Below are 23,532 nucleotides of genomic sequence, written 5' to 3'. Positions count from 1 at the left end.
TTATCATTCCCCTTTAATCTCAGTGGATCTCTGATTGTATGATAATCAGTTACTTACATTCTTTGACTTTTAAAGGGGACAAAATATTCAAAAATCACGTTTTCAGGCGTTTCTAACAAAAGTATGTGCCCCTGTCCTGTCCACAATCTCCTCCAAGATTCAGACATCCCCCCCACCTTTCAGAAAATGTCTGCTGAAACAAGCCGTTCTCAGATTTTCCCCTCATGATGTCATGTGGGGAGTTAGCCCCGCCCCCAGGTTCAGCTGGCCCTCCTCGTTTGAAAGAAAGTTTCACCCTCCTCTCGGGATCCTCCCCTCAGCTGCCAGGTGAGTGGAGGATCAGGAGAGCCACATCCATTAAGCTGCATCCATTTCCTGAGGGGGCGGAGTCAGGGGCGGGGTCAGACAGCTCAGTAACATTTAAAGCCACAGAAACAGCTGGTTCTTAGCAGGGCTGAAATAGAGGGGGGTTTAGACATGCAGAAATCAATACTGGAGTGTTTTTTTTAACAAAAAACTTCTCAGGCATGTTTAGGGGACCTCTGAGACCGATATAAACTTGTCTTAAAGGGTCAAATATGTGACCTTTAAGTAAGGTTGAATAATACTGGAGAAAAAGCAACATTACAGTGTGTTCACGTACTAGGAAGACTTTGATTTGCTGGGTATTAAAATTATTGAACAACATTAAAGTTTTGCACTCTTTATAATGAAGCTAGTTATTTTAGGGGTTATGCTAGGTCCAGCCTTGGCTTTAAGAGTCCTTGTTAGCTTTATCTGGGGCTGGGTTGCAGTGGTAGCAGACTAAACAAGTCCACACCGTGGCCCCCCTCCCCTGCAGTGTTTTCCATCTCCTACTTCATCCCGCTTCAGTGTGATACAAAACCCTGCCCTGAGGTCTCCTCCCAGCTGGATGTGTCCAGAAGACCTGCAGAGGGAGGAGGCCAGGAGGCTTCCTGATCATGATCTGATCATGGCTCTACTCTAAACTCTCCTAGAGGTCTGACCTCGTCGCCCGTCTCTAAGGCTGAGCCTAGATACCCTGCAGAGCAGTGAAACTCAACGCGCGGCTCTTTTGTGATGATTCGTGGCTCTTTTATGTCTTAATTTGAAATATTATTCTTTTAAACTTTGACCTCAGAAATACTGCATTGCAAGTCACATTAATCAGTTTGTTTCCCACACTAATACAGTAGGTTTTAATGGTTAACCTTGATTGTCAACCTTTTTTTTCTCTGTATATTTCCATTGCCTTTGTTTGCAATTTTTTGTCCCTTTTTTTGGCCACATCTAATCCATTTCTGCTGCTTTTAGCCTATTTTACCACTCCTTTTAGCCACTTTTCAATGATTTTTGCCGTTTTCATCCCATTTTCCCACCTTTAATAGTTTTTGCCCATTTCAGTAACTTTTCACCCATTTTTTTTTGCCAGTTTTTGACCACCTGAGACTCAGGGTTTTTTATGACTTTGCACCCCTTTTTACCACTTTTCACCCAGTTTTCTCCACTGTATGCCTATTTTGCCCCTTTCCTTCAATTTTTGCCACTTTTAATCCATTTCTGCTGCTTTTAACATATTTTTACCACTTCTCTTGGTCACTTTTTGACCATTTTTGCCACTTTTATCCCATTTTTGCCCGTTTTTTTTAGCCACTTTTACCCTGCCTCTTTTCAATTTGTTGCCCATTTCAGCTGCCTTTTGCCATGAAATGCTACTTTTACCCCATTTTCCCACCTTTTTACAGCCTTTTTGCCCATTTTATTCGCTTTTCACCACTTAGATTGTGGCTCTTGTGGAGGTATTTTTCAACAAATTGGCTTTTTGAGTAACTCTGCCTCAGAGGAATCTCATTGTGACCTTCGGTTAACCTTTGCATCACATCCTGTTGGTCACTACCCATATCATGAAATGAATTGCACTTAATGTTTGCATGTTTCTTGTGAAACAAAGATAGAGAAGGCATTTTTGATCTTAAACTTGAAGCAGTTACTGTCAGGGTAGCTTACAGCTGTTTAATTAGACTCTGAATAAGGTGTGAGAGCATGTAAAGTTTACACATTCTGAGTTATAAGTTCATATTCTTTCATTTTCCTTTTTGGGATGAGTTCAGACCTTTGGGATGTTTTTGTTTAGAATAATCATATTGCATTATTATTGTTGACTGTGCAGTTCTTCTTTTAGTGAATGTTCAGCAACAACATCTGAGGGATTTAAGATTCAGTTTGAAGTCAGAGATATTGATTCCTTTCCTTTATGTGTATGCATGAAGAGTTTAACAAAAACAAAGGCTTTTTATGTGCTGAAGAAACTTCTCCATCCCCAAACGTCTCCAGGTGGTGGCTCCACTTCTCACCAACAGCAGGAACCATGCTGAATGGCCCCAGGTGGTGTCCCAGGACATCAGACGCCATCTCCATTCCCTCAAAACCAATGTTTTTGTGGTGTCAGGCCAAGTCCAAGGCAAGACTCTGCTGCCGCCCCCTGCAGGCTCAGAGAGAGTAGAGCAGGCTGCCCTGGAAACGGACACCAGGTAAACAAACACAGGAGACATTAAAAGGGTCATGTCAGTTCATCTTTTCTACCATGTCTGCATTTAACAGTGCTTGTCAAACTCCACAGGGGGGAAACGGTGGACAAGAGCATCATCCACTCCTTGGAGTCGACTGTGATTGAGTGGAGCCATCAGATCCGCGCCGTGCTGAAGAGAGACTCCTCTGAGGCCCTGCTGGAGGGCAGAAACCCCACACCGCACACGGAGCTGCTCTTCTGGAACCACAGGTCGGCCCCTCTGATAGTACAAACACAGAATATCACATTTCTGAGCAGTATTTGTTCTAGTCCTGCGATTGTGTGAAACTCTCCCGTCCCCACAGGACCTCTGAGTTGAATTGTTTTAAAAGTTTCTGCCGGTGCTTCTAATTATTTCATTTTCAGAACACCTGTGCTATCAAGTGAAAAATGTAATTTGGAGCTCTGAGCTTCTTTTTTCTTAACTTCTGTCTTGTAGCTTCTTACACAGCAGAATTAACTTTCTTTTCATTATTTATTTCCCTCTGCATAAAGTGAATATGTTTTGTTCTCCATCTGTTTTCTACTTTCACACATGCAGGAAAATGTGCATCCACTCCAGTTGGACTAAAGCTCAGTAAGAGTGTTGTACAGATTAGGATGGAGCGCCTGCATGTTACATAACAATGAGACATTCCAGCTAAACAATGGCAGACCTTGACTAAAAATGCTATTGTCAATAATTTTTATACGACTTTTCTCCTAAAGATGTGCAGATCTCGAGAGCATCCACTCCCAGTTAAAGTCGTCTAAGGTGAGAAAGATGTCCGTGCTGCTGGAGGTCGCGGAGAGCAGTTATTCTCCGGCTTTTACCAACATGAAACAGGACGTCCTGGCCGGTAAGGACATCATCTTTGAATCACAGAATAAAGAAAAGTCAAACGCAGTCTTTTCAGGCTGAATCTACTTTCCCCACGTCTTACTTTGTGTCTGATCTGACTTTGAACACATCTTCAGCCCTGGAGGAGGCCAAGGACATCTGCACTTACCTGAAACCCCTGCAGTGCCTGTTTGAGGACATGGAAAACGCAGAGTTCCCCGAGGTCAGAGGTCAGATTGGCCCTTTGATGCACACAGTGTGCCTGGTGTGGGCAAACTCCAGACACTACAACAACCCAGCACGCCTCATCGTTCTGCTGCAGGAGACCTGTAACCTCCTCATCCAGCAGGTCAGCAGCATGCTCCTCTGTTTGTCAAGTGCCAATCCAATCCCAACAGGCTGTTTTTCTCAAGAGCTTTCCTTTGTGGTTACTTCTCTGCTGCTCAGTCGTCATTACTGCGGCGTTCCTGAGCTGTACTTGTCAGAGATCACCTGTCAGCATGGAGTGGGTGGGCGGAACCGTAGTCTACTTTGTTTTCTTGGATTTCTGTTGAAGAAGGTTGTCTTTCTGTGGGTGGAACTCTTTTCTTTTTCCTAAGAAGAAGTTTTCTCTTTGAAGATTCTCAATTTTTCACCTTTGGTTGGTCTTTTTGATCACAAACTTTTGGTTTTTCAACACACAGTATGTTCAGTACCATTTTTCCTGCACTGATGCATATTGCTAGGCCTTAGGGACGCTCAATATTATCAGTCTGATATCGGCAGATATCAAAACTTCCGCTGATATTTACATCTGACATTGGCCTGTGTATTCCAGCACATATCAACAATAAAATAGGGGGGTTTAGAGGCTGAACCAACAGACCCATGTCAGCTGAGGTCTTTTTTTTAATTTATCTTTATTCCTTATTTATCCTTATTATTTAAAGTATTTTTTAGGACTGAAGTTTGTTTCCTCGGTCATCCCAAAACCATAAAGTGTCCAAAAGGACTAGAATTTCTTGTCCAAAAAGCACATTTGAATATCATTATCAATATCAGTATTGGCTAAAATGAATCTCTAAATATCAGCATATTGGATATTGGCAAAAATCCAATATTGTGCATCCCTACTGGAATATCAGCTGTTAGGACAGGCATGGGCAACGCCAGTCAGCAGGGCCAAATAGGCACAAATCATGGGATGCTCTAAACTGGATTCAAATCACATAATTTAGCAAAATCAAATACAGTAGAGGTGTGAAAATGATCTTGTTATGAAAGATCATAGCACATCGGTGAGTGGAGCCCTGGATCAGTAAAAATGTAACACGAATCAGTCACTGGCAGAGGCTCTGCTGCTCGTTCTCTGAACTGGACGTCCTGCTCTGGCTCAGTGTCTCCAATCTGATGAGATTTGTGAGACGAGAATTAAAGGGGATATATTTTACCCTTTAAGACAAGTTTATATTGGTCTCAGAGGTCCCTAGAACGTGCCCGTGAAGTTTGTATTCTGTGAAAACACTCCAGTATTGGATTTTTGCGTGTCTAAAATTATCTCTGTTTCAGCCCTGCTCAGAACCAGCTGCTTCTGTGTCTGTGGCTTTAAATGGTACTGAGATGACTGACTCTACCCCTGACTCTGCCCCTCTCAGGAAATAATAATAATAATAATAATAATAATAATAATAATAATAATGAGAAGAAGAAGAATTCTTCTTATTATTATATGCCCATATGATTAATAATAATAATAACTTTATTTGTATAGCACCTTTGATGAACAGATGTTTACTTAGCGCTTTAACGAGAAACAGAACCACAGTTGTGTTATATTTCACATGGTTATAAATTCCAATGTTGGAATATTTCAGCTCCATGCTGCCCTCCATATGTTCCACTTTTACTTCCTGATGGTCAGCGTGAGAAAAAATTAAACATTTTATTGTTCAGTTTACAGGAAGTTTGGCTGCATTTAGGTTGTAAGGATAAAAATCTCACAATATCTTCATTTATAAATGAGCACAAATGCATCTGTCACTTTACAAACCAGGTAGAGATCTTCTGGAGACTTAATTTGCAAATTTACACAAAAATAGCTTTGTTAACCTTTTAGATCACAGGTTTTATAGTTCAACCAAACAACTAGACATCCCAGTGTGAGTGTAGCAAACAAGCATCAGAAACACAGCCCTCCTTTGGTACAGTTTTTTTTTTAATGTAGCTAACCAGGAATAAAACCATAGCACTGATATCATACTGGTTATGTATCTGTCCCCATTATAGGAGTCCTCAAAGCTGACAGTCCCTGGTTATAACTTCTACTATCAGTCTTCCATTGTTCCCCTTTCTCTTTCCCCCGTATTAGCCCAAAACCACATTTTTAATGATGTAGCATGATCTAATAATCCTGCTCTTGTTAACGCTACATCTAGTTCGGTTGTGTCTTCTCTCCATCACCAGGCGAGGTTGTATCTGGTCCCAGAGGAGATCCTGAGAGGAGAGGTATCAGAGAGTCTCCTTAGAGTACAGATGACTCTGGAGATCCTGCAGCTCTTTAGGAGCGCCTACGAAGACCGTCGGGCAAACCTGAACCAGTACCAGAGGAACGGCAGCCAAGTGAAACCGTGGGACTTTTCTCCAATACTGGTCTTCTGTGGACTTGACCGCTTTATTAACAGAGTCAGGATCATTCAGGTGAGTATGAAGACTTAAACAGTTGAAATGAGCTGGAGGATCAGGAGTTTACATCATGGGTTGATTGGACTTGTCCAATACCACAGTAAAAAAAGAAAGGTTAAGGGTAATTCCTTATTTTTATTACTTCTCTGCATACTTACGTGTTTGTGTGTTTATGTGTGGCCCCCGTGGAGGGTTCAGGGACATGCAGACCTCCGTCATAGCTTTAACACAGAAGCATAAATTAGGCTTATCTTCCCTTAAGTAAAAAAAAAAAACTGGAGCTGTTTGTGAAGGCATACTCCAGTCAAGTTTAATTTTCCTTTTTTAAAATGTCTGTTTCCCTGTAGGACATCCTGTTGACAGCCGTCGACCTGCTGAAGCTGGAGAAATTAGAGATCGGAGGTGTCCGAGGCCGAGCCCTCAGCCAGCAGGTCCAGCTGCTCCACCGAGAGTTCTCAGAAACATTCAAATCATTCACAGAGAAGCCGTATGACTGCTTGGACCTCAGCAACCAGGTACGGAGGGTCAAGATCACAGCATGCATATGATGGGTCTGTTCAGGAGAAAGAGCAAAAGTAACGGTCAGCGTGGTTTCATGAAGCAGGTGTTCAGGCGACAAGCATGGTGTTATTTTTCCCCTTGAATACTTCTCTATTCATGCTTCTTTTTTTGTTCAAGAAAAAACAGCAGCACAGCCTGGTCGCTCCAGCGTTTGCCGGGCAAATTGTTTTTCTGCCCAAACAGGCTTTTTTCAATGCCATGCAGTCGCTTAAGCAAGATGTTCCTGAGTCATAGCAAGAAAAGCAATTTACTGTGCCTGTGAGAGCGGGTTAGCGTTCCCCGCCGGGCGGCTTTGAGTCAGTGAGATGTGAAGAGGAATATGCAGTGCTGGGCCTGCGTTAGCTCGCTCTGCTGTGTGCAGCTCTGTCTGTCGGTCTATGTGAGCTTTCTGCCTGCAGGAGTTTGAAGGAGATGTGAGGGAGTTCAGGCTGAAGGTGGACGACACAGACCGACGATTAGGAGCCGTCTTCTGTCAAGCCTTTGAGGATGCCTCCGGACTGGAGCAGGCCTTCAAGGTCCCGTAATCTAATCTATCTCTCACACATTTGCACATACATTTAAATGTATGCATTAAAAGCTATGTCCCTTATCTGATGTGTGCAGGTGCTGGACATGTTTGGCAGCCTGCTGGAGCGCCCCCTAGTGGCCACAGATGCTCAGGAGAGATACCCAGAGCTTGTCTTCATGTTTGACAAAGAGCTGGACAGCTGCAAACTCATTTACAACAAATACATGGCTGCAAAGGAGCGGGGTGAGAGTTTATAAAGTTTTAATAAAGATTCCTCATGGAAGTTCAGATTTTGCTGAGAAGACTCCTTAATTGTCAAAAGCAAGCAAGCAGTGGAGGTGGGCTTCTTAAAAGTATGACGTAATGCCTTCTGTGGGACCGTACCGTTTAAGCAGTAACGAGCCTTCCCTCTGCAGGCGGCTCCCCGGTGAATAAAAACATGCCTGCAGTCGCTGGCGGGCTGCGATGGGCCCAGGAGATCCAGCAGAGAATCCAGACTCCTTTCTCCAAACTCAGACACCTCTCCCACCCGTGAGTCTCCTCTTTGTGACTCCTGCACCGTAAATTAAGAAAATAATTCAGGTTAGGTCATGCATCTGCAGATATCTGGGTGTGAATGAAACGCTGGGTGAGCAGCTTTAAAGGCCTCGTAAAAAATGATGTTTCGAAATAATGGCTGATAGAAGATATAACCTTTGCATGGTTTATAAAATTCCGTCCTCTCTGCAGGTGTTTGGAGTCTGCTGATGGAGTGAGGGTCTTCCACAAGTATGAGGAGATGATGCAACTGCTGGACAGGTGTGTGGATCTTATCTCAGCTGTTTCACTGTATGTCATCATGCCTCCATGTATGTAATCCTGCATAAAAGAACAGAGAGGGAGATTAAACAGAATAGACAGTTACACAGTAGAACGCCTCCTTAGTGAACACAGAAATCACCGTCATGAATCAAGTATTAGCAGCGTCTCTGACATGTTTCCTTCCTGTAATTGAACTCCAGCGCTGTTTTCAAACGGGACATTTGTATTGGTGTTAGTGGACTATAACAGTTATGAAGCCGCTCCCTGTGGACTCGTACGTAGACATGCAGCTCGGGCCGTGATTTATGTTCTCATTACTGTGGCAGCGCTGCAGATTATTTCACAGGACTCCCATAATCCCATATACTCCGCTGCTGCTCACTGATGCCGAGTGAGAAATGGCCTTTTGGACCACAACCAGCATCAAAACCTGCAAGATAAAACATCCCATGAGAGGGAAATGCTGTTTGTGTGGAGTCAGACTGAATTATGGGAGTCAAAGAGACATAAAGAGATGCTTTTGTTTCTTGTTCTTTAGAAGTGGTATTTTCACTCAAGAGATGAGAACCATCCCACAGGGAGACCATGTTTATTCCTTCTGGTTTAAGACAAGACCACTTAAAGAAATGTGTACGTTAAAAATAACTCTTGGAACACTTTTCTCAGTTATTTTAATCATTTATAGTGAATGGAGTAGGTTTAAGATGTGTTTTAAACATTACTGGGTTCAACTAGTTCAAACATAGCCTAGTCTGAATGGAAATTCTAACACTACATTGAGTTTAAGCTCCTTTAACATTTAAGGGCTGCTAGCTCATGTAGTTTAAAGCAAGCCGAAGTCAGTCTTACACCGAGCTCCTAAAGCCGACCTTTACTTTGCTAAAACTCTTCAAAGACTCTAAAGAGACTGACATCTGAGAACCTCTCACATCTAAAGCCACTGAGTTTTTAGTCTCAGACTGAGATTTTGCAAAGACTGTGGGCCACTGACTACAAGACTAGAATACGATTCCTTGAGATTATTTCCCATGCATTTTATTAATGACTATATCTCTGATTTTTAGAGTGTAGAAAGAGCTGAGGCTGAGTTTGTTCTACTGATTTTACCCCTGCAGTGTAAAATGGACCGTTATGTTACTAACGTTAAGTTCCTGTGACATGCGGCCAACAGCTGACAGAAGAGTGACACCAACACGGTGAGATAAACGGAGTCAAGCTGAGGAGGGAAAGATGAGTCATGAACATCAGCATTTTACAATCCTTACTCTGTGGAGGAATCTGCGGGTAGTCTTTGCCCCATTTTAATTCCTGAGTTTTTTTGCATATTTATCACACTTAAATGTTTTGGATCATCAAACCAATTTTATTATCTCACAAAGACAACCCAAGTAAATACAAAATGCAGTTTAGAAATGATGATTTTATTTATTAAGTGAAAAAAATCCAAACCTATCTGTCCCTGTGTGAAAAAGTAATCTCCCCCTGAACCTAATAACTGGTTGTCCCACCTTTGGCAGCAATAACTGAAATCAAGCGTTTGTGATAACTGGTGATGAGTCTTTCTCATCTCTGTGGAGCACTGTTGTCCCACTCTTCTTCACAGAATTGTTTAAACTCAGCCATATTGGAGGGTTTTCCAGCATGAACTGCCCGGTTAAGGTCACACCACAGCATCTCAGTTGGATTTAAGTCCAGACTTTGACTTGGCCACTCCAAAACTTTCATTTTGTTTGTTCTGATCCATTCAGAGGTGGACTTGCTGGTGTGTTTGGGGTCATTGTCCTGCTTCATAACCCAAGAGCTCTTGATCTTGAGGTCATGAACTGATGTCCGGACGTTGGCCTTCAGGATTTTCTGGTAGACAGCAGAATTCATGGTTCCATAAATCACAGCAAGTGGTCCAGGTCCTGAAGCAGCAAAGCAGCCCCAGACCATCACACTGCCACCACCATGTTTGACTGTTGATGATGTTCTTTTTATCAGATGCTGTGTTATTTTTACTCCAGATGTAACGGGACACACACCTTCCAGAAAGTTCTACTTCTGTCTGGTCAGTCCACAGAATATTTCTCCAGAAGTCTTGGGGATCATCAGGATGTTTTTAGTCAAATGTGAGACGAGCCTTTGTGCTCTTTTTTGTCAGCAGTGGTTTTGGCCTTGGAACTCTCCCATGATGCCATTGTTGCCCAGTGTCTTTCTGATGGTTGAGTCATGAACTCTGACCTTAACTGAGGCCAGTGAGGCCTGCAGGTCTCTGGATGTGGTTGTGGGTTCTTTTGTGACCTCCTGGATGAGTCGTCGTTGCTCTCTTGGAGTCATTTTGGTTGGCCGACCACTCCTGGGAAGGTTCACCACTGTTCCCAGTTTTCTCCATTTGTGGATAATGGCTCTGACCGTGGTTCTCTGGAGTCCCAAAGCCTTGGAAATGTCTTTGTAACCTTTTCCAGATTTCAGTCTCTTTGTTTCTCATTAGTTCTTGACTCTCTTTGGATGGTGGCGTGATGTGTTTCTTTCTGAGATCTTGTAGCCTACTTCACTTTGTCTGACAGCTTCTATTTAAGGGATTTCTACATTCAGCAAATCTGGAGGTAATTAAGGTCTGGGGGTGGCCAGTGAAACTGAACTCAGCTTTCCAAGAACTGTGGTTAATCACAGTTAACTCAGGATTTAACAAGGAGGGCAATTTTTCACAGCACTGTACATCCCTGTCCCAGAGACAAACTGTGAAAGATATTAGTCAATATGCTTGTGTCAGAGAGAAAAATAAAGGTTACTTTTCAGTGGTTCTGTTTTACTGTAGTTAGCATTGTAAACACACAATGTGGCTTAGCCAGCAGTCACTGCCTTTTTATAAAGCCTTGTTTAGTTTTTTAGTTTCAGTTAACCAGAATGATTCGTATCAGTTAGGTTATTTTGTTAGATTCAGTTCACAATGATTATCTTGTTTACAACTTTGCTCGTCTCATCACAAACTTTATTAAAGACTTTATAACACAGAGCTTATAGCTAGTTGCTACAGCAGGCTACAGGTCAAAAACGAGATGTTAATCCACTTTAAAGGTAGACGGTGAGGTGAATCTGTCATTCTAACGTCTGTAGAAGAATAAAGGTGTGTGGTGTAAGCCAGAAATACATGAATAAGTCTCCTGAATGACTGTGCACTCACTTCTACACACACTCCCTGGCAGAATCAGATTCTTTATGCCTTACACACTTCATATCACTCCTTCCCTTTATGCCCATGGAGTAATGGAATGATGAACAACAGCGCTTCTTTGCCCTCAATTTACTCCCATCAGAAATTAGAGCTCTTGTTATGCTGTAATAATCGCCGCCGCTGCCTCCGATGAATGCCGCCATTATTCTACATATTCCAGTCAGGAACTGCACGGGCGTGCTCACTCATTACCCCCACAGACAAAATGCGCAGTGATTTATGGCCATGACCGAGGCTTTTGATTGCCTCTGCGTCTGTGGTGCCACTATCAGGAAATGAAGCTCACAGCAGAAATCCAATAAGGAGCACACTGAAGTTCTCATCATAATCCTGGCTATTTACAGATTGATATAGCTGTACAGAGGCTGACATATTCTCTGTTCCCAGCCAGATGAATCAGCGTTTATCCTCACATTACCCCCCCCTTACCTACACCTCAGCCTGCTTCGGCGTAGCTCTCCCACCGCCCTTATTGTCTGCTTGATCTGGACGAGCCAATCACGCCTCTCATCCTGTTTACAGCCTCCAAGGATGGGGAAATGGCTCAATCATATGCCTTTTAGCTGCTTGTTTTCTTGCTTATGTTAATTTCCACAATGTTTTCACGCCTGTGGCCTCGTGAAATAAAAGCCCCAGCCCTTTTAATGGGAATATGAAACAATGTTAGACCCTGGAGGGAAGAGGCACAAATTGTTTTAGTGTGATAATAACTTTAGTTGGAGTGTGATGGCACATTGTGTTCTTTCTATTTGCTGTTCCAGATACTCCAGTGGCCTGTATGAGACATGGACAGAGACCGTGGGCGAGAGATCTCAGTACAACCTCAGCCTGCCGTTGATCAGCAGAGACCCAAACAGCCAGCTGATCTCTGTCAACTTCAACCCACAGGTTTGTGCATGCAGGAAAAGCTTTCCCAATCCAAGCTGTCAGATCCATCAGTGCTGTAGAAAGATCAGATTTATTGAATTATAAGTATAAATATCTTTCAGTTCTCAAACACTGTATGAATAATTACACATAGGGTTATGACCAAAATTGAAACAGTTACCTGTTACCACAAAGGGTTCAAATTTTGATCATCATTAAAACATGGTGAATGGATAGATGGATGGATGGATGGATGGATGCATGGATGGATGCATGGATGGATGCATGGATGGATGGATGCATGGATGGATGCATGGATGGATGGATGCATGGATAGGTGCATAGATGGATGGATGGATGGTTGGATGGATGGATGCATATATGAGTGGATAGATGGATGGATGAATGGATGCATGGATGGATGCATGGATGGATGCATGGATGGATGGATGGATGGATGGGTGCATGGATGGATGCGTGGATGGATGCATGGATGGGTGCATGCATGGATGGGTGCATGCATGGATGGATGCATGGATGGATGGTTGGATGCATGGATGGATGGATGGATGAATGGATGTGTGGATGGATGGATGCATGGATGGATGGGTGGGTTGGGATGGATGGATGGATGGCTGGATGGCTGGATGGATGCATGGGTGCATGTATAGATGGGTGGTTGGAGAAATTTAAAGCATGCAGTTGCACATTTGAAGACTTTTTTTTACGCTTTTTGATACACCTCTGCAACGCTTTGTCTGCTCTGAGGCTGCCAAAATTAGCTTTGGATGCATATATGAGTGGATAGATGGATGGATGAATGGATGCATGGATGGATGCATGGATGGATGTGTGGATGGATGGATGGATGGGTGCATGCATGGATGGATGCATGGATGCGTGGATGGATGCATGGATGGATGGATGAATGGATGGATCATGGATGGATGGTTGGATGCATGGATGGATGGATGGATGGATGAATAGATATGTGGATGGATGCATGGATGGATGCATATATGGATGAATGGATGGATGTATGGATGGATGGATGGGTGTATGGATTGATGGATGGATGGATGGATGGATGGATGGATGCATGGATGGATGGATGAATGGATTTGTGGATGGATGCATGGATGGATGCATATATGGATGGATGGATGGATGGGTGCATGGATGGATGGATGGGTGCGTGGATGGACGGATGGATGGATGGGTGCATGGATGGATGGGTGCGTGGATGGACGGATGGATGGGTGGATGGCTGGGTGCATGGATGGATGGGTGCGTGGATGGATGGATGCATGTATAGATGGGTGGTTGGAGAAATTTAAAGCATGCAGTTGCACATTTGACGACTTTTTTTTTACGCTTTTTGATACACCTCTGCAACGCTTTGTCTGCTCTGAGGCTGCCAAAATTAGCTTTGGATGCATATATGAGTGGATAGATGGATGGATGAATGGATGCATGGATGGATGCATGGATGGATGCGTGGATGGATGGATGCATGGATGGATGGATGGATGTATAGGTGGGTGGTTGGAGAAATTTAAAGCATGCAGTTGCACATTTGACGACTTTTTTTTTACACTTTTTGATACACCTCTGCAACGCTTTGTCTGCTCTGAGGCTGCCAAAATTAGATTTGCAAATATTGACTAAAACCATGATGGAGCAGTTATTAAGTCGTTTAAACAAAGGTCTTTAGTTAAGAAAAGCATGCATAGGCCTTTATCAGGGTTTTAAAAGTGTTTATCAGTCCTTCTTTAAATGAGCAGGTTGTTTTTGTACCTTTCCTGTTAGATTTTATCTTATGCTTCTGTTCTGATGTGGTTTGGTGAGGTTATGCAGATTTAGATCATTTTGCTGCTCGATATAATTGAAAAAAAAATGTCTTTTCACATGATGTTATTAATTTATTTAAGATTTTTTTTTGTGGCTCAGAATTATTGATTTCACATATTTTAATGTCTGTTCAAAGTCACAAAGTGGTGCATCTGTATAATTCATATGTGTATTTATAAAAAGTAAGAAATTCTAACCAAACAGAGAGGTTCATGGCATATCACACATTTTGGTCTAGTTGTAAATGTCCTCATGTGATCTCACACTAGGAGGAGAATGGATGGCTGGACAAATATCTCAAAAAAATCTGCAGCTGCATTCAACTGAAGAAAATGATTTAGGAAAACTGGGGCTGATTTGACATATTTTAGAGCCTTAATCCATTTCCATGTTCTCTTATAAACTAGAATTGTAACATATTTTAAAGAATTCTGTTTCTGTGTCAAAGCTGGGCAAAAATAATCATTAAAGGAAATAAAATTACAAGAAGAGTTAGTGTAAAGTGAGAGAGAGCATGAGAAAGAGACTGCTGGAGTTGGCTGGGACATGGAGCTGCTAAAAACTCAGACCTCTGCCGAATCAGTGCAGACGGATGAGAGTATAATGGCGAGCTAGTTTTTCAGGAAAGCAACGTTCCTATCTGTATTTCAGACAAATGTGATAATTTATGTGAGCAAAAATCATGCACAAAAAAAAACATTGAAGTCACATCATCACCCTCCAAAAAAAACAGATAAATAAATGAATGATGGATGAGCAGCTAATGGGAGGTTCTGTGAGGTAAAATGACTGGTTTCCTCTGGTGTGTTTCTAGAGAGTGTTGTTAGAGGTCTTTATATTAACACGAGGCTGTGTCTCTGCAGGGATCTTTGTCACTTGTCAGAAACTTGAATGACAATCTGAGCCTTTAAGGGACAAAAGAACTACTTTTGAAAATACCTTCATGCAGTACCTCTTCTAAACCAGGCTTACTTTGACTGAGTTTTCTCGTTTTGAAAATCTTTTTAGAATGAAAATGGAAGCAGACATAGTAATCAGATACTGGCAAACACTATAATTTAATGTTCTGGATGTAAAAGATTGAGTTTGTGTGCCAGTGCTTCTGATTTTTCCGTGCCCCCTCTCTAGCTGGCGTCTGTGCTCAGAGAAGTGAAGTATTTGGAAACTAGACAGACCGAGGCCATCCCTGAAACTGCACTACAGATCTACACCAGCAGGGGGCAGCTGTGGCAGTACGTGTCCAACCTGGAGATCATCGTGGGCAGATACAACAAGGTAGGTTTACCTGCAGACACCACAGTTTTAAAAGGGTTTCTGGTGTATCCAGCCCAACTTCTTTTTAAGTCATTCCTTCAGGGAAACTCAGGATTTTTGCATCAGATAATCCAAATGGGCAGATCCATGCGTTTTACATATTTGTCTGAAGGGAGCAGAGTTGTCTAACCTGACAAGCCAGATAGATTTTTTTTCACACATTCATCTTTTAAACCAATCAGAGACAGCGTTTGGGAACGGCCAGAGCCTTTGAAAAAAAAAAACTTGGAGGGTGATTGGACAAACGTTCTGTCATATCTTTAATCAGAGAAACAAAACGCATGACGTCATAGCCCCAAACCGAGGATTAAACTCCATAGACAACTGCATAACGCAAACCATGGCGACTGTAGATATGTCAGTACACAACTTTTGTCGTTTTTGAATAGAAAACAACTTTAGCAGCTTTAGCAGGATCCATGCTAATCTCTTCCGCCATAATTGCACCGGCCTCCTGTACTGCCCCTCGTTGCTGATTGGTCCTGTCATTTTCTAATCAGGCCCAAACAGTTCAGACTGGAGCTTTGCAAGATGGATTAACCAGTGAGAAACACGGAAACAATGCACAAAACCCCAATCCCAGCAGATGTAGCTACAAGCTTACAAGCTTTTAAAAAAGCGTTCACTCAACAAACATGTAGCTGTTTGATGTCAGAGACATAAATTCAGAATAGTCACTCCTGAGGCAGACTTAGAGTACTAACCAGAATGCAGCCTGCTAATCTGCATGCATGTGTACCACCAGCAGACCTCTCGTATCTGCCGGAGCCCTGATTACACGTTGACTTGTTGACCTTAAGGCGCTTAAGCTTCCCTGAAGTTTTAGGCTCTGAATAATGATGGTGCTGGGAGGATGAATCTTAATAATTCTTATCCTGAAGCATTTATTGCCCTGCTTATATCTCCTACGTTTCTCCTTCTTCTTTGCATTTGTATACGGCATATTTGGAATGTTAAGAGCTGCATTACCACACTAAGTTGCCTGCAGCACCAGCCTCAGGGCATGTTTTGCATATTTTGTCCTGCTGGTGGTAAACATGTTTTGTTTTTCAGGGTTTTAAAGAGCATCCCATCCCTGTGAGGATACTATCAAGGTTGAATTGTTGTCTGTCTGATGCTAAATGTAAAAATCAGTGCACGTGTTTGTTTCATTGAACTACTATCATTGCTTCGCATGGTTTATTCTCAGATAATGCTCTTCAGGATGGGCTTTTTTCTGCAAGTTTATGTAATTAAATAAATACAAGACAGTACATAAATTTGCCTCACGCCCTTTCAAACACATAGCTGTGTTGTCGCTCTAAATTGGAAGTGAGCATGTGGGCAAAATGGCAATTTCAATAATGTGGTATTAAACAATGTGAGAGCAATCAGAGCTGTAATTAACTCAGCCTCACAGAGGACAGCTCACCCACACCAGCCTCCGCTGACTCAACCAGATGATTACTTTTTAAAAACACTGCTTTTCACTGCTTCAGGTAGCACAAAGTTCAAGTCTAATTAAGCCACGGCAGCATGGAAGGATCCAGAAACGGGGACTTTAATGAGAACAATGTCCTGTTTGATGCTCTGGGCTTTCAGTGACCACACACCCCACACAATTAAATTAGAATCATTTTTCTACACGCTCTAGTGTAAGCTCAGACTTCATCATAGCTGTCTTTATTTCTGCTCTGTATACCTGCAGGTGCTGCTCACTGTGCTAGATGTGGAGAAACCTCTGGTTCAGGGACAGCTCAGGGACATGGACGCTCAGCTCAGACAGGCTGAAGAGAGTCTGAACTGGAACAGTGAAGGTAAGGCATTGGGAGAGACGCATTTTTGGTCTCTTTCTATTAAAAACTGGAAAAAAACTCGTATTTCTTACTTCTCTCAGTTTCCAGTCAAGTGAGTACACGCTGAGGTTTGGGCGGTCATTTAGAGTGCTGATGTGAAGAGATCTAATTTCCTATTGTTTTACAGAGGTTAAAGAAGGTAGGAACAGTCCAACACCACTGCACAGGCATGCAGGAAGATTCAGGATTCTGTCTGACTGATGATGAGAGCGTGCAGACTGATGACGGCCTCTCAGCCCTGCTCAAACTCTGACACCCATAAAACGACCAAAGTATGGAAAAATAGACAGAGCAGAACCACTGCCTCTGCTTTAGTAGTGATCTTTCAGAGGAAATATTTGATTTTAGGGAGGCTCTTTACATTATTTAAGGAAAATCTGATCACATTTTGTGTTTACTGTTCAGTGAACCTTTCTTTTTTTTATGATTTATTTTTGGCCTTTTTGCCTTTATTTGATAGAGTCAGAAACAGGGGAGAGAGCGGGGAGAGACATGCAGAAAATAGTGCCACGGGCCGGATTCGAACCTGGGTTGCCTGGGTATATGGCATGTGCCTTAACCACTCGACTACCGGTGCGCCTCAGTGATCGTTTCTAATGTGCAGGTTGCATTAAAACAATTTAAAGTAACTAGGCTAAATAAAGCAGTTTTGGATGTCTAGGACAGTGGTTCCCAACCTTAGGGTCAGGACCGCCTTGGGGGTCGCGAAACACTGAGAGGGGGGTCTCCAGATTCCCTAAAAGAAAACTAAGAGTATTTTTTAAATTCCACTTTTGCCACTTCACACCAATTTTGCCAAATTTTCATCATTTTTTCCCACAGATTTTAACACATTTTTGCCATTTAGCAGTCATTTTTGCCATTTTAAATTCTGTCCACCACTTTTTTCTGCCTGTTTTTGCCACTTCTAAACCAATTCTTGCCACATAAGCCAAATGTTGTCTCTGTTGACCCATAATTTGCACTATTAAACCCATTTTACCACTTTATATGCCCAATTTTTCCCTTTTTAACCACATTTTACTATCTGATATGCCCATTTTGCCAGTTTCACCAATTTCTGCCAAAATGAGTCTATTTTTTCTTCCTTAGCTAGCACTATTTTGCCAGTTTATATTGATTTTTTTCTTCCTATTTCACCAGATTTCTACCCATTTTTGCCAATTTAAAGCCTTTTCAGCCACTTTTTGATTCCCCTTTACAACTATTTATGCACATTTTTGCCACTGTAACCCACTTTTGCCTTTTTTCAGCTATTTTGTGCCATTCTTATATTATTTTTGCCACTTCTAACCCATTTCTGCTACTTTTAAGATCCAATTTCACCACCCTTTCCACCATTTTTTAAACAAAATTATTTGAGAAGGCTATATTCCACAAATAATTTAAAAAAGAGATTTCTTTCATTGATAAGAGTGGTTATTTTTTCAGGTTAAATATAAAATATGGATATCACAGTTTAAATTTACCATAGACCATGGTTTGTTGACCTCCATGGACCCTCAGATTGGATGGACCCCAGAAAGCTCTCCCCTTTGTCCCCCCTTATGGACAGCCTTGTCTGCACATGACTCTTCTTGAATGTGTTTAACCACCTTCAGGTACAGTGGGGGTCCCGGTCTCTGGCACCTTTATTTTGGGGGTCACAGGCTGAAAAGGTGAAGAGCCCCTGGTCTAGGAGAAAACTTTTTATTTTAGCTGGTATGGTTTTAAAATTTAAAATCCTGGTATTATAATCCACATTCACAGCAACTCATAGAATTACATATCTGTAAAACTCCACCCTTTTTTGATGAGGACTATCTCACAGCTGTAAATAGATGGATAGGGGAAATAACTGTGAGGGAAACTTCTTAAAGCAGGAAGTGTTTTGGCACATACAATAAGGATAGGAGCCTTGGGGCGCGGCTTAGATTAACCCAAGGAGAAGAGTATTCAGTCTTGATTTTAGAACTCAGATGGGGCTTTTCCATTACACTGCTAAGCTCTACTTGGTTTGACTCGGCGCGGCAGCCCAGCACGGCTGGGGATTTGCTTTTCCACCACATCTGAGCTTCCTGTTTGAGGACGCGTTTAGAGCTGATGACGCAGCGTTCTGAGCCCTCCTCGATCTCTCTACACTGTCTGATTAACTTTACAATGTTTAAATCTAAAATTAAACTGCAACCGACAGCGCTGCATGCTGCTTTGCACCTTCTCTCTCTCTCTTTCCCCATTCGCGATCAATAAACAAACAATAATTCACACTTATCAAAGGAGAGAGTTTTCCTGCATATAAGTTAAAGAACAGCCTCCTTATTATTGATTTGTGGGTCTCTTAAGAGCAGAAAATGAACAGTCATATTTCGTTTCGTTCAAGATACGCTGCAGGTCTATTTTCAGTGCCAGCTGCTGCCAAACCGAGTCAATACCCGCCGATCAGAAAGCTCCAGACAGGAAGTCACAAGAAGAAGTAGAATATCAGGTTCTTTCAAAATACAATATAAAGCACAGACTCCTGATCGTAAACCATCACTATATCAACATTACGTCTCATCCTGCAGCAAGAGCAAAAGGTCACCGAGCTACAACGGCGCCGTCGATGAGGAAAAGTTATCTTTTTTCGGTCATTTGGCCAAAGAATTTTGCATAAGACCACAGATCCTTTAAGCAAGCATTAACCTTTTAACTTCCTAATGTCCTCAACCAATGGAAGAAGCAATAATATCATGGACTTATACCAGAAAGGATGATAAATTAACCCCGAAAGGTAAAATTGTCTGCTGTTGACATACTATTCCTGTGTGAACTCGCAGTTTTCCCATGATTTCTTCCTGCGGATCAGGGCTGCATGCTGCGGCGAGGTCGCTCTCCTTCGGTTGGAGCAAACTCGCTGCGCTTCGGTGCGTGGCGCAGTCGAGGACATTGCAGGTTAGACCTGGGGCTTGCTTGCTTTGGCCCAGTCTTAGAGCAGGGCCATTTGAGCATGACTCAGCGCGGCTTGGCTCGGCCAAACTGGTGATGGAAAGTAAACCAGCACGGCTCAGTTTGGCTCAGTGCGGCCAAAAGCCCCAGGAGTTTTTGACAAAGCATGGAGCAAAATTACCGAACACTGCCTCACAATGTCTGGCTCTCACTCTTGGGACAGAAACATCAGCCTTGACTACCTCTGGGTAAAAACAAGCATTTTTAAAATCTTCTTTTGTTTGTTGTCTTGCAGACAGAACTAAAATCAAATAATTTTTTTAATCAAGTTTAAAACTAATCACGCCAATGTGAGCAATAAGAGAAGCGCCTGTGATTTGTGTTTCCAGAATCAAATTTGCAGCTTTTTATGATGTGTGTTGATGTTTATGTTGTTCCAAACACAGCTCAGGTTTCCTGTTGCAGAGTAAGTTTTATGATATATCTTTTCTCCTTTGCTGCTTGGATAGATGCCACTGTTCTAAACTCAAAATATACCAGATTACTGCAAAGATTACTGCAGCATTGAGGACATGCTCCACCCCTGTGTAGCAGAGATCTGCTTAGAAAACAGCAAAGCAGCTTTCCTCTGTCTGAGTTGGTTTTATTGTTATTAAATGTTATTGGTTTTAAAAATAGAAGTAGCATGTAGTGAAATGCATATTTATTAGTATGAAATATTAAGGAGCTGTAGTAGAAATACTCCCCGTCCCGCTGCTTCCTTCTATCTGTGTCATTTGTGGAGCGGAGCCGCTCGCTCGCTCTGACATGTGGCGTAAACAGAAAGGCTCTGCATTTGGAAAATCATAGAAAAAGAGCAGCAGAGGTGTTCAATCATTGATAAGCTCTGCTGACACTCTGCTGGCAGGCAGATTCAAGGATTCCCAGCAGAACGGAGCAGGAATGAGAAGAGTGTTTACGATGGATGTGGATGCCTTTTACTGTCTGTGGGAATAAACACACAGTCCCCCCGCTGCTCACACAGAAACTTTACACCGTATTTCTCTGCTTTATAACGTCCCACATGTGTAGGTTTGCACTCCAGCGGGTCTAAGAAAGACTGAGTTTGTTTGACCTCAAATTTACCTGTAGATTTATTTATGGCGGGAAATAAAACAAAATAGAACCAACTGAATGTAGGGTCAGGAGTTTACAAGGAATACCTTTTATTATTATATCTTATATTTGACTTCATTTAGAGCTGATTGCACAAATTATGCTTCTTTATCTTTGTGTCCGGTATTTTCTTCTGTGTTTTTCTACAGTTCTGGAGCTGGTTTGTGTGGCACTGCTAGCGGTGAAGCTAATTGTTCCCAAGGATAACAAAGATATACTTGACCATTAATTCTTGATCATAATTAACCGCTGAACTAAAAAAAAAATTCTATGACTGGAAATAAAACTAAACCAGTAAAAAACTAACCAAAAAATATGGCTTGTATGAGCTTGCACATGTTGAAAAATGTTAAACAATCAAATAGAAAATATTTGTAGCAATATCACACCAGTAGAAACAGCAAAAGAAGAAAATGCAAAGGTGGAAATATATGTTGAACTAGTACTAAAAATCTCTGTACAGATAGAAAATTCTACGGTGCAAGTAGGCCCTAAATGTGAGATCTAAATATCCTGGACCAAGCTGGAGATTTTTTTTGCAGGAGCAGAAAAATAAAATTGAAACAAGAATGATAAATTTCACAAGTAGATAAGTAAAGGACTTTGTGTCATTAAGTTGTTATGACAGATTTCTCTCTATATTGTTCCATCCAACCCTGTAAAGGACGATGAACATCCCTCTGTCATTATCACACACACCCAGTCAGTCTTCATCATCCCTTGTATTCTTTGTTCTCTAATCCTAAACCTCTCATCTCCAACGCACACTCTCCCCTCCAGGTATTTGGCCGTACATCCAGCAGGTGAGGGACTGCGTCTGTGACCTGGAGACTCGACTTCGAAGGACCAAGGACAACGTGGAGGAGATCCAAAACTGCATGAAGTCCTGGGCCAGCCCCATGTTCGACAGGAAGGAGGGGAAAAAGGACGCACTGCTTAACCTGGAGGACCGGGCAGAGAGGCTGGACCGGTTCTACGGTCTGATCCGCTCCTCTGGAGAGAAGATCCACTTCCTGCTCAAGGTGATTAATGCTATAGAGAGAATGACGTCACAGTCACAAGAGCCACTGAGCACTTACTGCTTAGTATGTGTTGTTCTGTTGTGTCTGGACTCATCATGTTTGTTAGCTTCAGGTCATGACTTAAATCAGTCCAGCTGAGGAAAATACAGGGGAATGATAATAAGTGACTAGCCTTCTTGTCTGTGAGAGGTTTGATCTCCAACAACAAGAGCAAAACACACAGAGAGCATTTGAATCACTGTATTATCGAGGAACACAAGTCAACACAACAGGTGGGACACAGCAGCAGAAACCAACATTTATCACATTTAAACTGGACATTTGAAAACACCTGTTTCTTAAATTAGCTTAATAAGCTACCAGTGTTAATTTAGCTGGCTAAAGCCGGCCTTACACCAGAGGACTTCACTAAAACTCTTAAAGACTCTAAACAGACTGACATCTGAGACCCTCTCACCTCTAAAGACTTTTGTCAGCAAGCCGTAGACTTTTTAGTCTTAGATTAAGATTCTGCAAAGACTGGTGGTCACTAACTACAAGACTAGAATACGATTCCTTTTGAGATTATTTCCCATCATGCATCTGGTGGAAATTCACAACAACGTTTGAGCAGAGAACAAGACGTAGAAGGAGTTGGAGATCACATTTTTATTATCTCTTATAATCTGATGTTTTTAAATCATTTACATCGAGTAGAAACAGAAGGAAAGTCGAACACCGGAGCAACTTTGCATGTTACTGCAACAACAGAGGAACTGTCCTGGAAACACTTCAGAATAAAAGTACTGTATGAAAACGTGAGTCGTCTCACTGCAGAAACAAACTGATCAGGCTTTTACTTTGAAAATCCCAGTGGTGGTTTACCATTCCTGTCATGTCAGCCTGAAATGAGATCTAACTGCAGATCTGAGCAGAAACGTTTTTCAATCTCTTGAGTTCTGAGCAGACATTCAGCGGCTCTTGAATGATCTACACTAACGCTCATATTCTGAAGTATGAAGTGAATTAATGTGCTTACGCACAACACCAGCTCCCATTGGTCGTGGCAACGCTCGCGTCACTGAGAAACACAATTAGCAGACCACCAGACTAAAGACTTACGACAATATCAGACATGTTTGATGTTATTAACGCGAAGACTGACGAAAGACCGCCTTAAATCAGCTAAAATCGAGTCTTATGACCACCTTCCCTCTAACGACTGAGACAACGGGTAAGAGCTGCAACTTTAACAAGACCCACAGGATTTTACTCCAACTTTGGAATTTTGTCTACGACTTTGAAATTGGTTTTGCGGATTTGTTTCACACATCCATCTGGAAAACCTTCAATACTAAGCATTTGAGAAAGGGCAGAGGATTTTAAAAAACTGGGAGTGTGATTGGATGATTGTTCGGTCTGTCACATCTTTACGGGCCAATCAGAGCAACAAAACATGTGACATATC

The 23,532-nt window shown here is 42.1% G+C and overlaps 1 protein-coding gene across 1 annotated transcript in view; it reads left to right on the top strand.

The window, feature by feature from the left end:
- Positions 1-23,532, top strand: part of dnah9 (dynein, axonemal, heavy chain 9) — a 294,417-nt gene that overhangs the window by 5,020 nt on the left and 265,865 nt on the right. Inside the window, exons 2-15 of the mRNA XM_041816205.1 lie at positions 2,335-2,531; positions 2,621-2,779; positions 3,278-3,408; positions 3,527-3,738; positions 5,832-6,065; positions 6,398-6,565; positions 7,010-7,126; positions 7,215-7,362; positions 7,536-7,650; positions 7,849-7,917; positions 11,899-12,025; positions 14,984-15,130; positions 16,857-16,965; positions 21,844-22,085. Of these exons, the coding sequence (XP_041672139.1) occupies positions 2,335-2,531; positions 2,621-2,779; positions 3,278-3,408; positions 3,527-3,738; positions 5,832-6,065; positions 6,398-6,565; positions 7,010-7,126; positions 7,215-7,362; positions 7,536-7,650; positions 7,849-7,917; positions 11,899-12,025; positions 14,984-15,130; positions 16,857-16,965; positions 21,844-22,085 (2,175 nt within the window). The remainder of the gene's footprint in view (positions 1-2,334; positions 2,532-2,620; positions 2,780-3,277; positions 3,409-3,526; positions 3,739-5,831; positions 6,066-6,397; positions 6,566-7,009; positions 7,127-7,214; positions 7,363-7,535; positions 7,651-7,848; positions 7,918-11,898; positions 12,026-14,983; positions 15,131-16,856; positions 16,966-21,843; positions 22,086-23,532) is intronic.

Source organism: Cheilinus undulatus, linkage group 20 (assembly GCF_018320785.1).
Source record: "Cheilinus undulatus linkage group 20, ASM1832078v1, whole genome shotgun sequence".
NCBI lineage: Eukaryota > Metazoa > Chordata > Actinopteri > Labriformes > Labridae > Cheilinus > Cheilinus undulatus.
Note: the sequence above shows the minus strand (reverse complement) of the source record. Positions and strands in the feature narration are given on the sequence as shown.